The sequence below is a fragment of the Hypanus sabinus genome, chromosome 10 (genome assembly GCF_030144855.1).
Source record: "Hypanus sabinus isolate sHypSab1 chromosome 10, sHypSab1.hap1, whole genome shotgun sequence".
NCBI classification, from domain to species: Eukaryota; Metazoa; Chordata; class Chondrichthyes; order Myliobatiformes; family Dasyatidae; genus Hypanus; species Hypanus sabinus.
This window is the reverse complement of record NC_082715.1, coordinates 94902763-94917029: the sequence shown is the minus strand read 5'-3', so window position 1 is coordinate 94917029 and position 14267 is coordinate 94902763. Positions and strand designations below refer to the sequence as shown.

Sequence of the window (14267 nt, the reverse complement as noted above, 5' to 3'; positions counted from 1 at the left end):
AATTTTCAGCAGGTAAGGGAATCAATGAAGTTAATATGGGAAAGTAGCATTCAGATTAAAAAGTAGTTATCATCTTGCACAACAGTGAAGCCAGCACAAGGAGTCCCAATGTGTTTTCTCTCCATGACTCAGCCTTTGATTTGGTTACAAAACTCTTGTACCAAGAAAATCAACATTACTTTGAAGGACTAACAGTTAACCAGACAGTATAGGAGAGAATGAAGTATATAATTATAGAGAGTTCCAGTATCATACAATTAGAAAACTAAAGTGCTTTCAAGTGATGTGAATAAACTAAATTACTAAATGCATCAGCCAGCAACATCAAAAACAGACAAAAGCTTTTCACTATATTTTGCATGCTTTCAGTTTCAACAGACTACAGAGGTTAGAAATTTACAGCTTCAGGAAATGGAATAGTAATACAGGATTTTTTTCTTGGATAATCCATATAAAATTTAATTATTTCAAAGTACTACTCCGCTATGAAACAGATACTTCATTAGTAATGCAGCTATTTTCTCAGATAAACTTGGCATAACTGTAAAATTCCAGGGAATTTCAGAACTCATTAAACATATTTCATTTAAACCACAAGGAAATACCAGCCACGCTGTCAATGACAGCTAAACTCTCAACCTCAATATCACAATGATAATTTATTAGTCACTTCTGGTGAAGTCAGCAAAGTAACTGACCAAACAAATGCATTTGTGTAAACAATTTGTAAACTTTGTAAGCACACTATCTTTACATCAACAAATAACTTTCTTTGACCCTACACATTCCGATTTCACAAAAAAACCCATAAAAATAGTAATAATTGGAGGAGATTTAATTTAAAACTTTGCTCAGGTTTGTCATATTTTTAAATGAACATGGACTTCTAGCAGTTCTCAAATATTAAGTTAGTGATTAGGTTGTTTTACACCTAAGGTCTTTCAATGGTAATGATGTATTATAGTTGTAAAGGTTCTGCATAAGAATCATCTTCAGTGTTCAAAATGTGTCTGTTATCATAATTGGAAACTACAGAAGTACCAAATCTAAAGGAATACAGTATACAATATATATGAAATATCTTAATATGCTCTACTGAATATTTTTTTTTAAATAGCCCCAGCTGGTGATACAATGATTATCACAAAATACATGACATTACAGCCAGAAATCATTATAAAATTTGCAACGTATCTGCAGTTCATCTATGCTATAGAGTTGTTCAGTGTTGTATGTAAATAAATACAAGTAAGCCATTGCTAAATTAAAATCTAGATTAAAACAAAATACTCCCTTGCTGGCAATGCCAAGTGAAATAAATCTGGGCACTTAACCCTTTTCAAAGTACTACAGAAAATCTACAATTTGTTTTCCTGTTACTACTAGTTAATCAAACACAGCATTACAAAGTTGTTGTGATTAATGCAACTATTACAGTTTGTGCAGCTGAAGGCATTGTTTTAGGTAATGTTCCATAGAACATTGCCATAGAAATTCTTCAACACTTGGAAAAGCACATTAAATTGATAATATGCAGTCAGCCAATTAGAACTTACTACAGAGTTTGCCACTGCAAAATTCAATGGTTTGCATTGTATATTATAAAACAGGACATATTCAGTTTATGTGGTGAAAGGCTGTTCTTCGATGTGTAGGTCTGGTTCACATTAGGCTTCAGCTCTGGCTCACATTAAGTTTCAGCTCCGGTTCATGGGAATGTGATCTGTGAGCAGAAGAGGACTGGCAAAGAAAGAATTATTGTTGAGGTATTGCCATTAATTGGGAGTAAGGTGGGGGGAGAAAATGGATTAGGATCCTCAGGGTTACGTTGGGCATCAGGTCAAAGGAAAGCTGTAATCAGTGCTTGTGGGCCAGCAGGATTGAGGATGGAATGGGTCACAATGGATTTTAGGACAATGAGGGTGAGGCTCATAATTGTTATTGAGTTAGTTTGGTTTGCTGTCATATATACAAGGGGTGCACTCATGAAGCTCACAGAGTAAAGAGTACACATAGTAATAATTAGTAAATATAATAAATATAACAACACAGGAAGGTTGCAAAGATTGTGGTGCAATCTGAAAGTAATGCAAAAAGAAATGCTGCAGTGACAACAATGGAAAAACTGAGAAAGGTAGAATTAAGAGTCCAAATATGCGGCAGCACATCCTGGAAGGGAAGTAAAAGAGTTGATTGGTTCAACTGGGTTGAGAAGGTTAGCATTAATTAACATTGGGGGTACGTGAAAGAAAACCACTAATAAGATCTCGCGCTAGTCCAATTTAATGACAAAAGAAACCAAACACAGAAGATCAGAGGAAATTAGGCCATTGAGCCCATTGAGTCTGCTCCACCAATCATCATGGTTGATTTATTATCCCTCTCAACACCATTCTACTGCCTGCTCTCCATAACCTTTGACACCCTGACTAATCAAGAACCTATCAACCTTTGCTTTAAATATACTAAATGAAACCATAGCTGTCTGTGGCAATAAATTCCACAGATTCACCACCCTCTGGCTAAATAAATCTCTCCTCATCTCTGTTCTAAATGGATGTCCCTCTATTCTGAGGCTGTGCCCTCTAGTCCTAGATTCACCCACTATAGGAAATATCCTCCTGACATCCATACTATCAAGGCCTTTCAATATTCAATAGGTTTCAATGAGATCCCCTTTCATTCTTCTAAGCTCCAGAGAGTACAGGCCCAGAGTCATCAGATGCTCCTCATGTTAACCCTTTCATTCAGAGAATCATTCCTGTGAACCTCTTCTGGATACTCTCCAACGGCTGCATATTTTTTCTTGGAAAAGGGGCTCACAAAACTCCAAGCGTGGTCTGACTAATGCATTATAAAGACATATCATGTAGATTTGTTTCTGAATGGGTAGGCCACGCAGTCTACAGAGGACCCCAAAGAATAATCTCAGACATCAGAGTCTACAAACTTTCAGTAATTACTTTCATATGGGAGTTATAATGCATAACACACATAAACGTAGAATTATGTAATATACAGTATAATTTGTTGGTCACTGTTGATAAAGTAAAGGATGCATTCTTGGATAGAATTGACACCTGCAATGTTTTATTTGCTTTGTTATGAAAATAGATTAACAACGAAAGAAATACTCACGCCGAAACTATTTTCAAACAATTAGGATATACAATTACAGAAGTCTGATCATGTAGCCCCGTGTACTTCAGGATGATTGAACATGATTGAGTTTTCTCAGAGGAAAATACTACAACCATTTCCAGTTCATTCTGTAAATTTAACTGAAAAATTCCTTTCATGACTTAAGCACACACCTATGATACAGTTTTTTGGCACCAGGTCCTGGTGTGTTGCTAGGGAAGTTAATCTAGTCCTGATGAAGGGTCCTGTCCCGAAGCAATGACTGTTTACTCTTTTCCATAGATTCTGTCTGGCCTGCTGAGTTCCTCCACTATTTTATGTGTGTTGCTTTGAATTAATCTGTACCTTTGTCTACAACTGGATCCATGACTTCCTCATTGGAAGTCAACACTGGAACACCTCAAGGATGTGTGCTCTATTCTCTCTACAGCCACAAATGTGTGGCTAAACACAGCTCAAATGCCATCTATAAATTTGTTGACGACTCAATATTGTTGGCAGAACTTCAGATGATGATGAGGTGGTGTACAGGAGTGAGAAAGAATAGTTTATTGAGTAGTGTCACAGCAACAACTTTGCACTCAAAAGTCAATAAGACTAAGAAAGGGGAAGTCAATGGAACATTGAGGGATCAGAAATGGAAAGAATGAACAGTTTCAAGTTCCTGAGTGTCAACATTTCCGAGGATCTATTCTGGGCCCAGTGTACTGATGCAGTTACAAAGAAAGTACAACAGCAACTATGTTTCATTATGAGCTTGTGTGTCACCAAAGACACTCGCAAATTTTTACATATGTACTCTGGAGAGCATTCTAACTTGTTACCTCACTGTCTAGCATGGAGGGGCTTCTGCAAAGTTTCAGGAAAAGCTGCAGAAATTTGCAAATCAGCTAGCTTCATCAGTGGCATCAGCCTCCTCAACATCAAGGACACCTTCAAAAGGTGATGTCTCAAAAAGGTGGCATCCATCAAGGAGGAAGTACAGGAGCCTAAAGCCACACATTCAACATTTCAGGAACAGCTCTTCCCCACGGCCAACAGATTTTTAAATGCATAATGAACCCATAAGCATGTATTATTTCTCCTCTCATTTTGTACAAATAACTTAATGTTTTAATATATACTTATTGTAACCTATAGTTTATATTACTAAGTATTGCAATCTACTGCTACCACAAAACAACAAATTTCACGTCTTATGGCAGTGATATCAGATTCTAATTCTGAAAATTCAATCTCCAAATCTTCATCCAAGACAACTCATCCTTGAAATGCTGTAGAGGCCTACGATCAAAACATCAAATCGGTTCCCAGCAAGTTGTAGCCTACAGTTAGTTTAATGTCTTAAAATGCAAATTTTAAGCTTTAGTACTCAATTCATCAATTCTTTCATCCTCAGACCCATATTTTGAAGCATGAAGTTTCTCCACATAATTCATTTAAAGAGCAATTACAACTGTTTTTTATCCTTGTTCCTTCATAAGCTATACCATCTTGAATAAATTCTTCATGGAGAAGCAAAACTTTACTTTTTAAGTCAATTTACCTTGATCTGTTCAAATTCTTCAGCTTTAGATATTAAGGCAAATATGTCTGCCTCAGTCTTATGAGCATCAAACAGTTCATTAAAAGTCTGCAAATGAAATGTAAACAGTTGTAAATAAACTGCAATAAGACTTGTTTCATTTACATTATGACTCATATACATTTTATGATGATACTTTAAGATCTGGTCATCATAAAACATGCAAATAATAGTGACAGGATTCGTGATTCAGCAACAAAACATTTTTAAAAACTTGATATTTGCAGAGATTGTGTGAAGGATGCTAAATTTCCTTGCTAGATATCACTTTCCACTGGATTTAGGATTGTATCACTGAAAAATATATGGATGAAATCAAAATGATTTTCCATATGTTCGAGCTTTACCTAGCTGGCCCCTAGGCATATACTGTGTTTTAATGACCATTATATTTATCTTTGCTCATATAGCAGAAACATGGCAGCCTCACCAACACCATTATGAATTCATTAGCCTGTGTGAGAGTTAAAGTGTCAAATCTCTGAGTTAGCAACAACTACCACACTAAATTTAAAATGGAACACTTTAGTTACACTGCTTAAAGAAATAATGTGTCTGGGTAAGCACCCCATAATATGGCTTGCAATCTGTCATTAAATTTCACCTGGTTTTATTTCATTACTGAAAATCTAGTTAAATTTTTCAAGGTATCCATTAGTAAGAGACACATTAATTACATATACAAGTGTGCCAGAATGCTGTGAAACAGAATGCAGAATGATTGCGATAACCATTTCAGGGGTTTGTTGTGCCTGATACATGAACATCTTCAGAGGGCAGGCAGGCCACTTATTATCTTGTCCAGGCTTGCCCTCACTAGTAAAAAGATTTAAAAAAAAGTTAAAAGGGACCAGAGAATTTTCAAAAGACAGGTCTATTGATAGGCCTGTGCTCAAAGATTTCTCCAGTCTTGCTACAAATTGTGCTAAAGACCAAAATTATTTCAGAATGAATATAGAAATTAAAAGTGTACAGAAGGAAATGAAAGCTGTAAGAAATCAAAAGATCTAATATTTACAAAACAAGAATATGATATTATCTCTCTAGATCAGGGGTTCCCAACCTTTTTTATGTCATGGACAAATACCATTAAGCAAGGGGTCTGTGGATCCCAAGTTAGGAACCCCTGTTATAGATAACTGGCAAAGTGTTCAGATATAATTTTTACTATATGGGAATATAATGTTTCATTCTCTGCTTAATCAATAATTAATTCAAAAATCTCTTCTGCTAGATGTATTGTATGTTTGTACAGATAAAGTTGAATCCCATAACAATAAATATTTTCCAAAATTATTATATCACACAGGCAGGTAATGTAGCAAACATTTGAAATTCATACCTCAATAGTATTATATTGAATATAGAAATGACTGGCAGTTCTACCAAGATCTGTTATTGAAAAATAACCAGTTCTCTCTTCAAAGCGGACCATCCTGGCTTTGTCCAATTTTCGACCGGCCTCAATGACAAGCTCTTGTCTGTATTTTTCCAGTCCAGGGTCCATCTGATTAAGGAATATTAACGAACAACATAAGAACAGTAAAGAATGTTTCTAAGCAAACATTAAAATAAATTTTATTATTATATCTTCATCCTAAAATTTAAGTCAGGCAATTGTTTTTCAATGTGTCTTTCCTATAACCATATTTAGAATTAATCACTTCTTCCATTATAATTAAATTAAATGTAGATTCAAGTCAACTGAAACAACACATCTATTTAAATGACACATTGAGCATTGAACTACTAAATGCAAGTTCATAGTACTTTCATTATAACTGTTAAACAAACAATGTAAACAAACTATAATCAGCTACAATATGATGATCCTACATAACATGGACTTAGTTTTGTGGATCAATAGCATTGACGTTCATTCAATAAACTTAAAGGTCTCGTGTTATCAGTAAAATACTTAAAGACAAACTAATATTAGTTTGTTGTAAATGAAGGAGTAGAATACTCAAGGAGACTCTAATTTTATTTTATTTTTACCTGGAAGGCTTTGTAATTGATCCCGTAGGCTATTGAGTTTGCTCTAGCCCGCACATATAGGTAGGTATAGCTCAGCCATTTCACTGCTTCTTCTACATTAGTTACTGTTCCTAAAGCTATCTAGAAAGACAAACAAGGCAAGATTTATTTCAATTTCAGGCAAGGCTTCAAAACAACAGGTGAAATGTTGATTTTTAATGTGTTATTTTGATAGCAACATTTATGTAACAAACATAGTACTTCATTATTCATGCTTTTGTCAACGAAATGCCACAGGTCCAGAAGCTTGATCCTGTAGCATGGACACTTCCATTACAGCCTGACTTTTCTTACTGCATTTCATAACACACACAATTCCACTAGGTTCGAACATGCTAACTGTTAATTATCTTTCTTTTGAATTAAATGAATCAGGCAGCTTTCTTTCATATAGGAAAGATCTATGCACCTACTGATATTCTTTAGAACCTACTTCCCTAATCAACAAATCTGATGACATCGTTGTTGTTCGCAGATTCATGAATGGTATTGTGGTGGCAGACAGAGACAGGTCATCTGGTTGAGTGACACTCAAAGTCAGTAAAACCAAAAAAGTGATTGTAAAGGAAGTCAGGTGAATGAGTACCACTCCTCCTATAAGAGTCTGTGATGGAAATTTCCTGGGTGGCAACATCCCAGAGGATCTATCCTGGCCCAAGCACACAGATGTGACCTTGAAAAGGCATAGGTCTCAACTTTTTTTTTTGGAATTTAAGGAGATTCAACATGTCATCAAAGATTGACAAACTTCTATAGATTTACAGTGGAAATAATCCTGACTGTGTTGCCTCACAGACTGAAATGGGAATTCTAATGCACTGGCTACAGAAATTGGTGAACACAGCTAGTGCCACCACATATACAACTCTCTCCATCATCAAACACATTTACAAGAGGTAAAGTTTCAGGAAGGTGGCAGTCATCATTTAAGAATCCATCTATCTGGGCCATTCTCATTGTAGCCATCAGGCAGAAGGTTTAACAGATTCTTCACTACTGTTCTTTAATCAACCTGAAAAACACTAATTCAACCTCGGATTACATTTTCATCAACTTGCACTGATGTCCTGATGTTTTTTTTTGATGAATAAGTTATATATAATTGTGTTAATTTAGATTTATGTAATCTGTGCTTGTTATGTTTGTAATGTGCTGTGCTGCTGCTGCAAAAGCCAAATTTCATTGCACTTATACTGTGAGTATTCCTATGGCAAGAAACTTGAATCTGCACCCTTCACATTCCAGTCACTGCCTCCAGATCCTGTTGCCCATGTACACTAGGGATCAATTAAAAATTAATAAATAATCTATGAAACTGAATGCTGTTGTGAGAAGAAATTGGAGCTCCTAGTGCAAATCCATTTGGATACTGGAGAATGGGTAAATTTCACATGAAGAGCACTGGAGATCAGGATTGAAATATGTCTTTTCTATTTAATTCTCTGCAACCAATATTCAAACATAGGAAAATAATAAGGCTACTTTTGAATCTGCATGCAGAACATTCAACATAATGGCATAGAATATGTTGAATGAATGGCTGGGCTGTAGTCCATATTCAAGTATCAGCTTGATAAACTACAGGTAGCATGGGCCTCCACTTACGGCCAAACTGGAATGCAGTTAAAACTAGAAATGGTATGCAGGTCTTCATTGCAAAAGGATTTGATAAAAGGAGTCACAATATCTTCTATAGATGAGCATGACCTGGGTAAATCTCATCAGTTGTTATGTTTACCTTTGCTCTTATGTACTTGATGAAGAATGGTTTTCGCAATAGAATAAGTGCAAGGAAAATTTACTAAGTTAATTCCTGAGGGTATAACCTAAACAATTAAACAACCGTGCTTAATAGAAACCTATAAAACCAACATGACTGGATAAATTACAAGGAGGGCCTGATGGTCTGCATCCCAGGGTACTTAAGGAGCTGGCTTTAGAAATGGTGGACGTATTGGTAATCATTTTCCAATGTTGTATAGATTCAGGATCAGTTCCTGAGGATTGGAGGGTAGCTAATGTTATCCCACTTTTTAAGAAAGGAGGGAGAGAGAAAACAGGGAATTATAGAACAACTAGCCTGACATCAGTGGTGGGGAAGATGCTGGAGTCAATTATAAAAGATGGAATAGCGGCAGATTTGGATAGCAGTAACAGGATCGGTCCGAGTCAGCATGGATTTATGAAGGGGAAATCACGCTTGACTGATCTTCTGAAATTTTTGGAGGATGTAACTATGAAAATGGACAAGGGAGAGCCAGTGGATGTAGTGTACCTGGACTTCCAGAAAGCCTTTGATAAGGTCCCGCACAGGAAATTAGTGGGCAAAATTAGAGCACATGGTATTGTGGGTAGGGTACTAACATGGATAGAAAATTGGTTGGCAGACAAGAAACAAAGAAACAAAGGGACCCTTTTAGAATGGCAGGCAGTGACTAGTGGGATACCGCAAGGCTGTGCTGGGACTGCAGCTATTTACAATATACATTAATGATTTAATTAATAATTAAAAGTAACATTAGCAAATTTGCAGATGACAGAAAGCTGAGTGGCGGTGTGAAATATGAGGAGGATGTTTGTAGAATGCAAGGTGACTTGGACAGGTTGGGTGAGTGGGCAGATGCATGGCAGATGCAGATTAATGTGGATAAATGTGAGGCTATCCACTTTGATGGCAAGAACAAGAAGGCAAATTACTATCTGAATGGTGTCAAGTTAGGAAAAAGGGAAGTACAACGAAATCTAAGTGTTCTTGTACATCAGTCAATGAAAGCAAGCATGCAGGTACAGCAGGCAGTGAAGAAAGCTAATGGCATGCTGGCCTTTATAACAGGAGGAATTAAGTATAGGAGCAAAGAGGCCTTCTGCAGTTGTACAGGGCCCTGGTGGGACCACACCTGGAGTACTGTGTTCAGTTTTGGTCTCCAAATTTGAGGAAGGATATTCTTGCTATTGAAGGAGTGCAGCGTAGGTTCACAAGGTTAATTCCCAGGATGGCGGGACTGTCATATGTTGAAAGATTGAAGCGACTGGGCTTGTATACACTGGAATTTAGAAGGATGAGAGGGGATCTGATTGAAACGCATAAGATTATTAAGGGATTGGCCACGTTAGAGGCAGGAAACATGTTCCTGATGTTGGGGGAGTCCAGAACCAGAGGCCACAGTTTAAGAAGAAGGGGTAGGCCATTTAGAACTGAGTTCAGGAAAAACTTTTTCACCCAGAGAGTTGTGGATCTATGGAATGCTCTGCCTCAGAAGGCAGTGGAGGCCAATTCTCTGGATGCTTTCAAGAAACAGTTAGATAGAGCTCTTAAAGATAGTGGAGTCAAGGGATATGGGGAGAAGGCAGGAACGGGGTACTGATTGTGGATGATCAGCCATGATCACATTGAATGGTGGTGCGGGCTCGAAGGGCCGAATGGCCTACTCCTGCACCTATTGTCTATTGTCCTGATTAGCGAGAGGATTCCAGAACCAGGGATCATAGTATCAGGATATAAATTTTGCCACTTTGAATTGTTATCATTTGAAATGTCTTCTCCCAAAGGGCAGTGAATCCAAAATTTCCTACCACAGAAGGCAGCTTTAAGGGCTGAACGACTAATTTCTAAGTCAATTTTCCATGTTTCTGTGGTTAAGCTTCCAGTCTGAAAGGAGCTATTTTACACAATGATCTCTCACGGTTTTCCTCATCTAGAGAAGTCCACAGCGTGAACTCTGAATGCGATACATTGAATTGAAAGTGGTATCCCTTAAGCAAAAGTGACTGCAACGTGAGATTATAGAGGTCCTTAAAATGAGGAAAGATTTTTGAAGAGTGGATATAGAGAGAATATTTACACTTGTGAGGAAGATCCTAATTAGTGGTCAGCAATATAAAATATTTATGAAGGAATCGAAATGAGCATCAGAAGAAACTTCTCAACATTTTTTGGGAAAAACCACTTTTATAGGACTGGTTCTAGCAGTTTGCATGGATTCATTTAAAAGGAGAGTAAACAAACACATGAGGGAATTAGATCATTATGCTGATAGAGTAAAGCATAACTACTGTCATGAACTGGTTGGTTGAATGGCCTATTTCTCTGTACATCCTATACAATCCAATGAATTACAAAGATAATCAAAATATCTCTTTAACTATAGCAGTGAACCATTATCTTGAATTTACAGTCCAAGTGATAAAGGTATTTTCAAAGTTCCAGTTAGTAGTGAATTCCAGGATTCTGACTCAAATGCAAAAAATAAATATTCAGAAGATAAAGAAGATGGAACGGTAAAGAGAAAGACAAAAATGACCTGCACGGAGTCTTCCTGGCTCACAGAAACCTTTTTTAAAACAAGCCCACAATTGGTGATTGCTGCTCAGATTGTCCTAAGAGAAGTAACCTCTCTTATCTATTACTACCTGATTATGAGGTTGACTAAAAAAGCTTCATCATTCACACAACATAAGAACCTGAAAATGTCATATATGCAGTGGCCTCCAAAATAGATGCACTTTGCAATTTCTATTCCTATTTTTTTCCAAAACATCCCAGCTCACAGTACAAAATCTTTGTATACTGTTCATTGAAATATTGAAAAAAAGTGGAGAAATTAACATCAACTGGTATATAAAACATAAAAATTAAATTAACAATGCAGAAATATTTTCGATAAACTGTCAAACAGGGCATGAAGTTGCTCCACTAAATAGCACTGAGTTTATATTTTGTAGTGCAACATACGATATGCATTATTGAGTGGAGCTAGTTTCAGGTAAAAAGCTAAAATGTTAATCAATTCTTACTTTATGTTTGTTTCTACAATTTAGTTTTACAATGTGTGCAATTTTCTTTCTATCTCGGGTACTTAAAGGTTATTTTAGTGCAGGGCTTCAATTCCAGGCAATAAAAGTTCTGCATAGTAATTTTAAACCAAATTCACACCCCATTTTCCACCTCATAAATTGTTATTTTTAATTCACGCAAAGGATGAGGGTGTTTCTAACAGGGTTAACATTTAATGTCCATCCCTAATAGCTCTAGACATGATCGAGAGATACTTCAGCTTGTACTGCACCAGTCTATGTGGAAACAAGTATTCCCAGTGATTTAAATAGCAAATTTCAGGATTAGATGCGACTTGCAGGAAATTGCTGATTCCATATGCTCACCACCCTTGTCTTTTCAGATGACGAAGGCAAAGGAGTTGGGTGGTGGTATTAAAGTAGTCTTGGCAAATTGTTCCAGTATATCTGTGACGGTAATAAATATTGAGGGATGCAAGTGTGGATAAGGTATCAATGAAGCAGATTCCTTTAGCCTGGAGAATATTGTTTCTTGAGTATCAGAGGTGCTCTCACTTTGATTAGTAGAAAGTATTCCATCACAGCTTGTGCCTTGAAACTATTAAAATGACTGAAAATCTCAACTGGCCAATTGCTATTTTAGGAAGTCAGTTTTTACTGTAGTACATCCAGTCTTCATCTTGTTCCACTCAGCCAGACCAATAACCCTGTGGTCAGCTCTCAGCCTCAGAAGGATTAGGTGAAGTTAGGTGGAGAAATAATCATAGGGCACTTGATAGCTTGGGGGACAGATAAGAGATTTTATGGCAGCAAAAGGACCACCAGGATTGTGTGTTGCCTCCCGAGTGCTAGGGTCCAGGATGAGAGGTTGTTTTCTTGACACCACTGTGTCAGGATGATGACCTCTCTATAGGCTGCCTCGTTATTATTTGAGATAAGGCCAATCAATGTAGTATCATCAGCAAATTTAATTAGCAGATTGGAGCTGTGGGTGGTGACACAGTCACAGGTTAACAGAGAGTAAAAGAGGGGTTTTGGACACAGCCCTAAGGTGTTGAGGTCTGGGGGGGGGGGGGGGGGGCAAAAGTGAGGAAGCCTACGCTTACCACCTACAGGCAATCTGACAGGAAGTCCAAGATACAGCTGCAAAAGGCAGGGTTAAGGCTGAAGTCACTGAGCTTCTTTTCAAGCATGGAGGGAACTATGGTGTTGAATGCTGAACTGTAGTACAAGATCAGCACTCTCACATAAGCATCCCTTTTCTCCAGATGTTTAAGGATGGTGTGTAGAGCTGTGGCTATTGTATCATCTGTTGATCGGTTGTGTTGGTAGGTGAATTGTAGAGGGTCCAATGTGGGCGGTAGCATGCTGCAGGTATTGTCCTTGATCAGCCTTTCAAAGCATTTGCTTATTATTGAGGTGAGTGCAACAGGACCCCAGTCATTCAGACATGTTTCTTTGATCTTTTTAGCTACAGGAACAATAATGGATGTTTTTAAGCAGGAGGGCACTCTACACTGGGAGAGGGAGAGATTACAAATGTCTGTAAATACACCTGCCATTTGTGTCGCACACATCCCGAGTACCCGCCCTGGGATGCCATCTGGTCCAGCAGCCTTGCAACTGTCCACTCGTTGGAAACCCCTATGTACTTCAGCCACAGAGATGACCGTGGTGCAGGTCACTTCGGCAGTTCTCCTCAGGGGCTCAGTGTTGGCGACATTGAACAGAGCGTAAAAAAGATTTAGCTCTTCTGGGAGAGAAGCAGCGATTATGGCAGCACCACTGCATTTAGCTTTGAAGCCAGTGATGGTGTGTAGAGCTTGCCATAGGCTGTGTGTGCTGTTGGTGGGACAGTTGCATCTGGATCTTGTCCCTGTATTGTCGTTTCACTGCCTTGATGAGCTTGCATAGATTGTAGCTGCAGTTCTTGAGTTCCTGTTGGTTACCGGCAGCGTAAACTCTGTCTCGTGTGGTAAGTGCAGCATGCATGGAACTGTTGATCCAGGGTTTCTGCTTCAGATAGATTCTCACCGAATTTTGGGGGACAATGCCCTTGATGCACTTCCCAATGAAGTCCATGACCCCTTCTATGAACTTGGAGACGTCCTCATCACGAAAGACACTCCAGCCTGTACATAGGTAGAAGTAAGATGGGGTAGCGGGAAATATGATGCTATTCAACAGAAACTTAGGAGCGTAAATTTGCAGTAGGTGTTCTCAAGGAAATGTTCAGAGAACATTTGCATGGCCTTCTGCATAGGTATGTTCCACTGAGGCAGGGAAAGGATGGTGGCGTAAAAGAATCATGGTATACTAAGGATGTAGAAAATCTGGTTAAGGAAAGAAAAGTTTACAAAAGGTTCAAGAAACTAGGTACTGGTAGTGCTCTAGAAAATTACAAGGTTACATGAATAGACCAATCACGTGCGATATGAAAATATGCGCATGGAGTCAGAGGAAGTGGCAGAGATACTTAATGAATACTTTGGTGCAGTATTCACCAGGGAAAAGGACCTTGGCAATTGTGGGGATGACTTACAGCAGACTGAAATGCTTGAGCATATAGACATTAAGTAAGAGGATGTACTGGAGTTGTTGAAAGATATTGAGTCACCAGGTCTGGACAAGATATATCCCAGGCTACTGTGGGAAGTGAGGGAGGAGATTACTGAGATTCTGGCGATGATACTTGCACCATCAGTGGGGA

At 38.0% G+C, this 14267-nt stretch overlaps 1 protein-coding gene across 2 annotated transcripts in view; it reads right to left on the bottom strand.

The window, feature by feature from the left end:
• ascc3 (activating signal cointegrator 1 complex subunit 3) overlaps window positions 1-14267 on the bottom strand; it is a 374033-nt gene that overhangs the window by 171520 nt on the left and 188246 nt on the right. For both annotated transcript variants that reach the window (XM_059982329.1, XM_059982330.1), the window contains exons 17-19: window positions 6725-6844; window positions 6069-6233; window positions 4688-4774 (exon numbers count right to left, since the gene is read on the bottom strand). In XM_059982329.1, the coding sequence (XP_059838312.1) occupies window positions 4688-4774; window positions 6069-6233; window positions 6725-6844 (372 nt within the window). The remainder of the gene's footprint in view (window positions 1-4687; window positions 4775-6068; window positions 6234-6724; window positions 6845-14267) is intronic.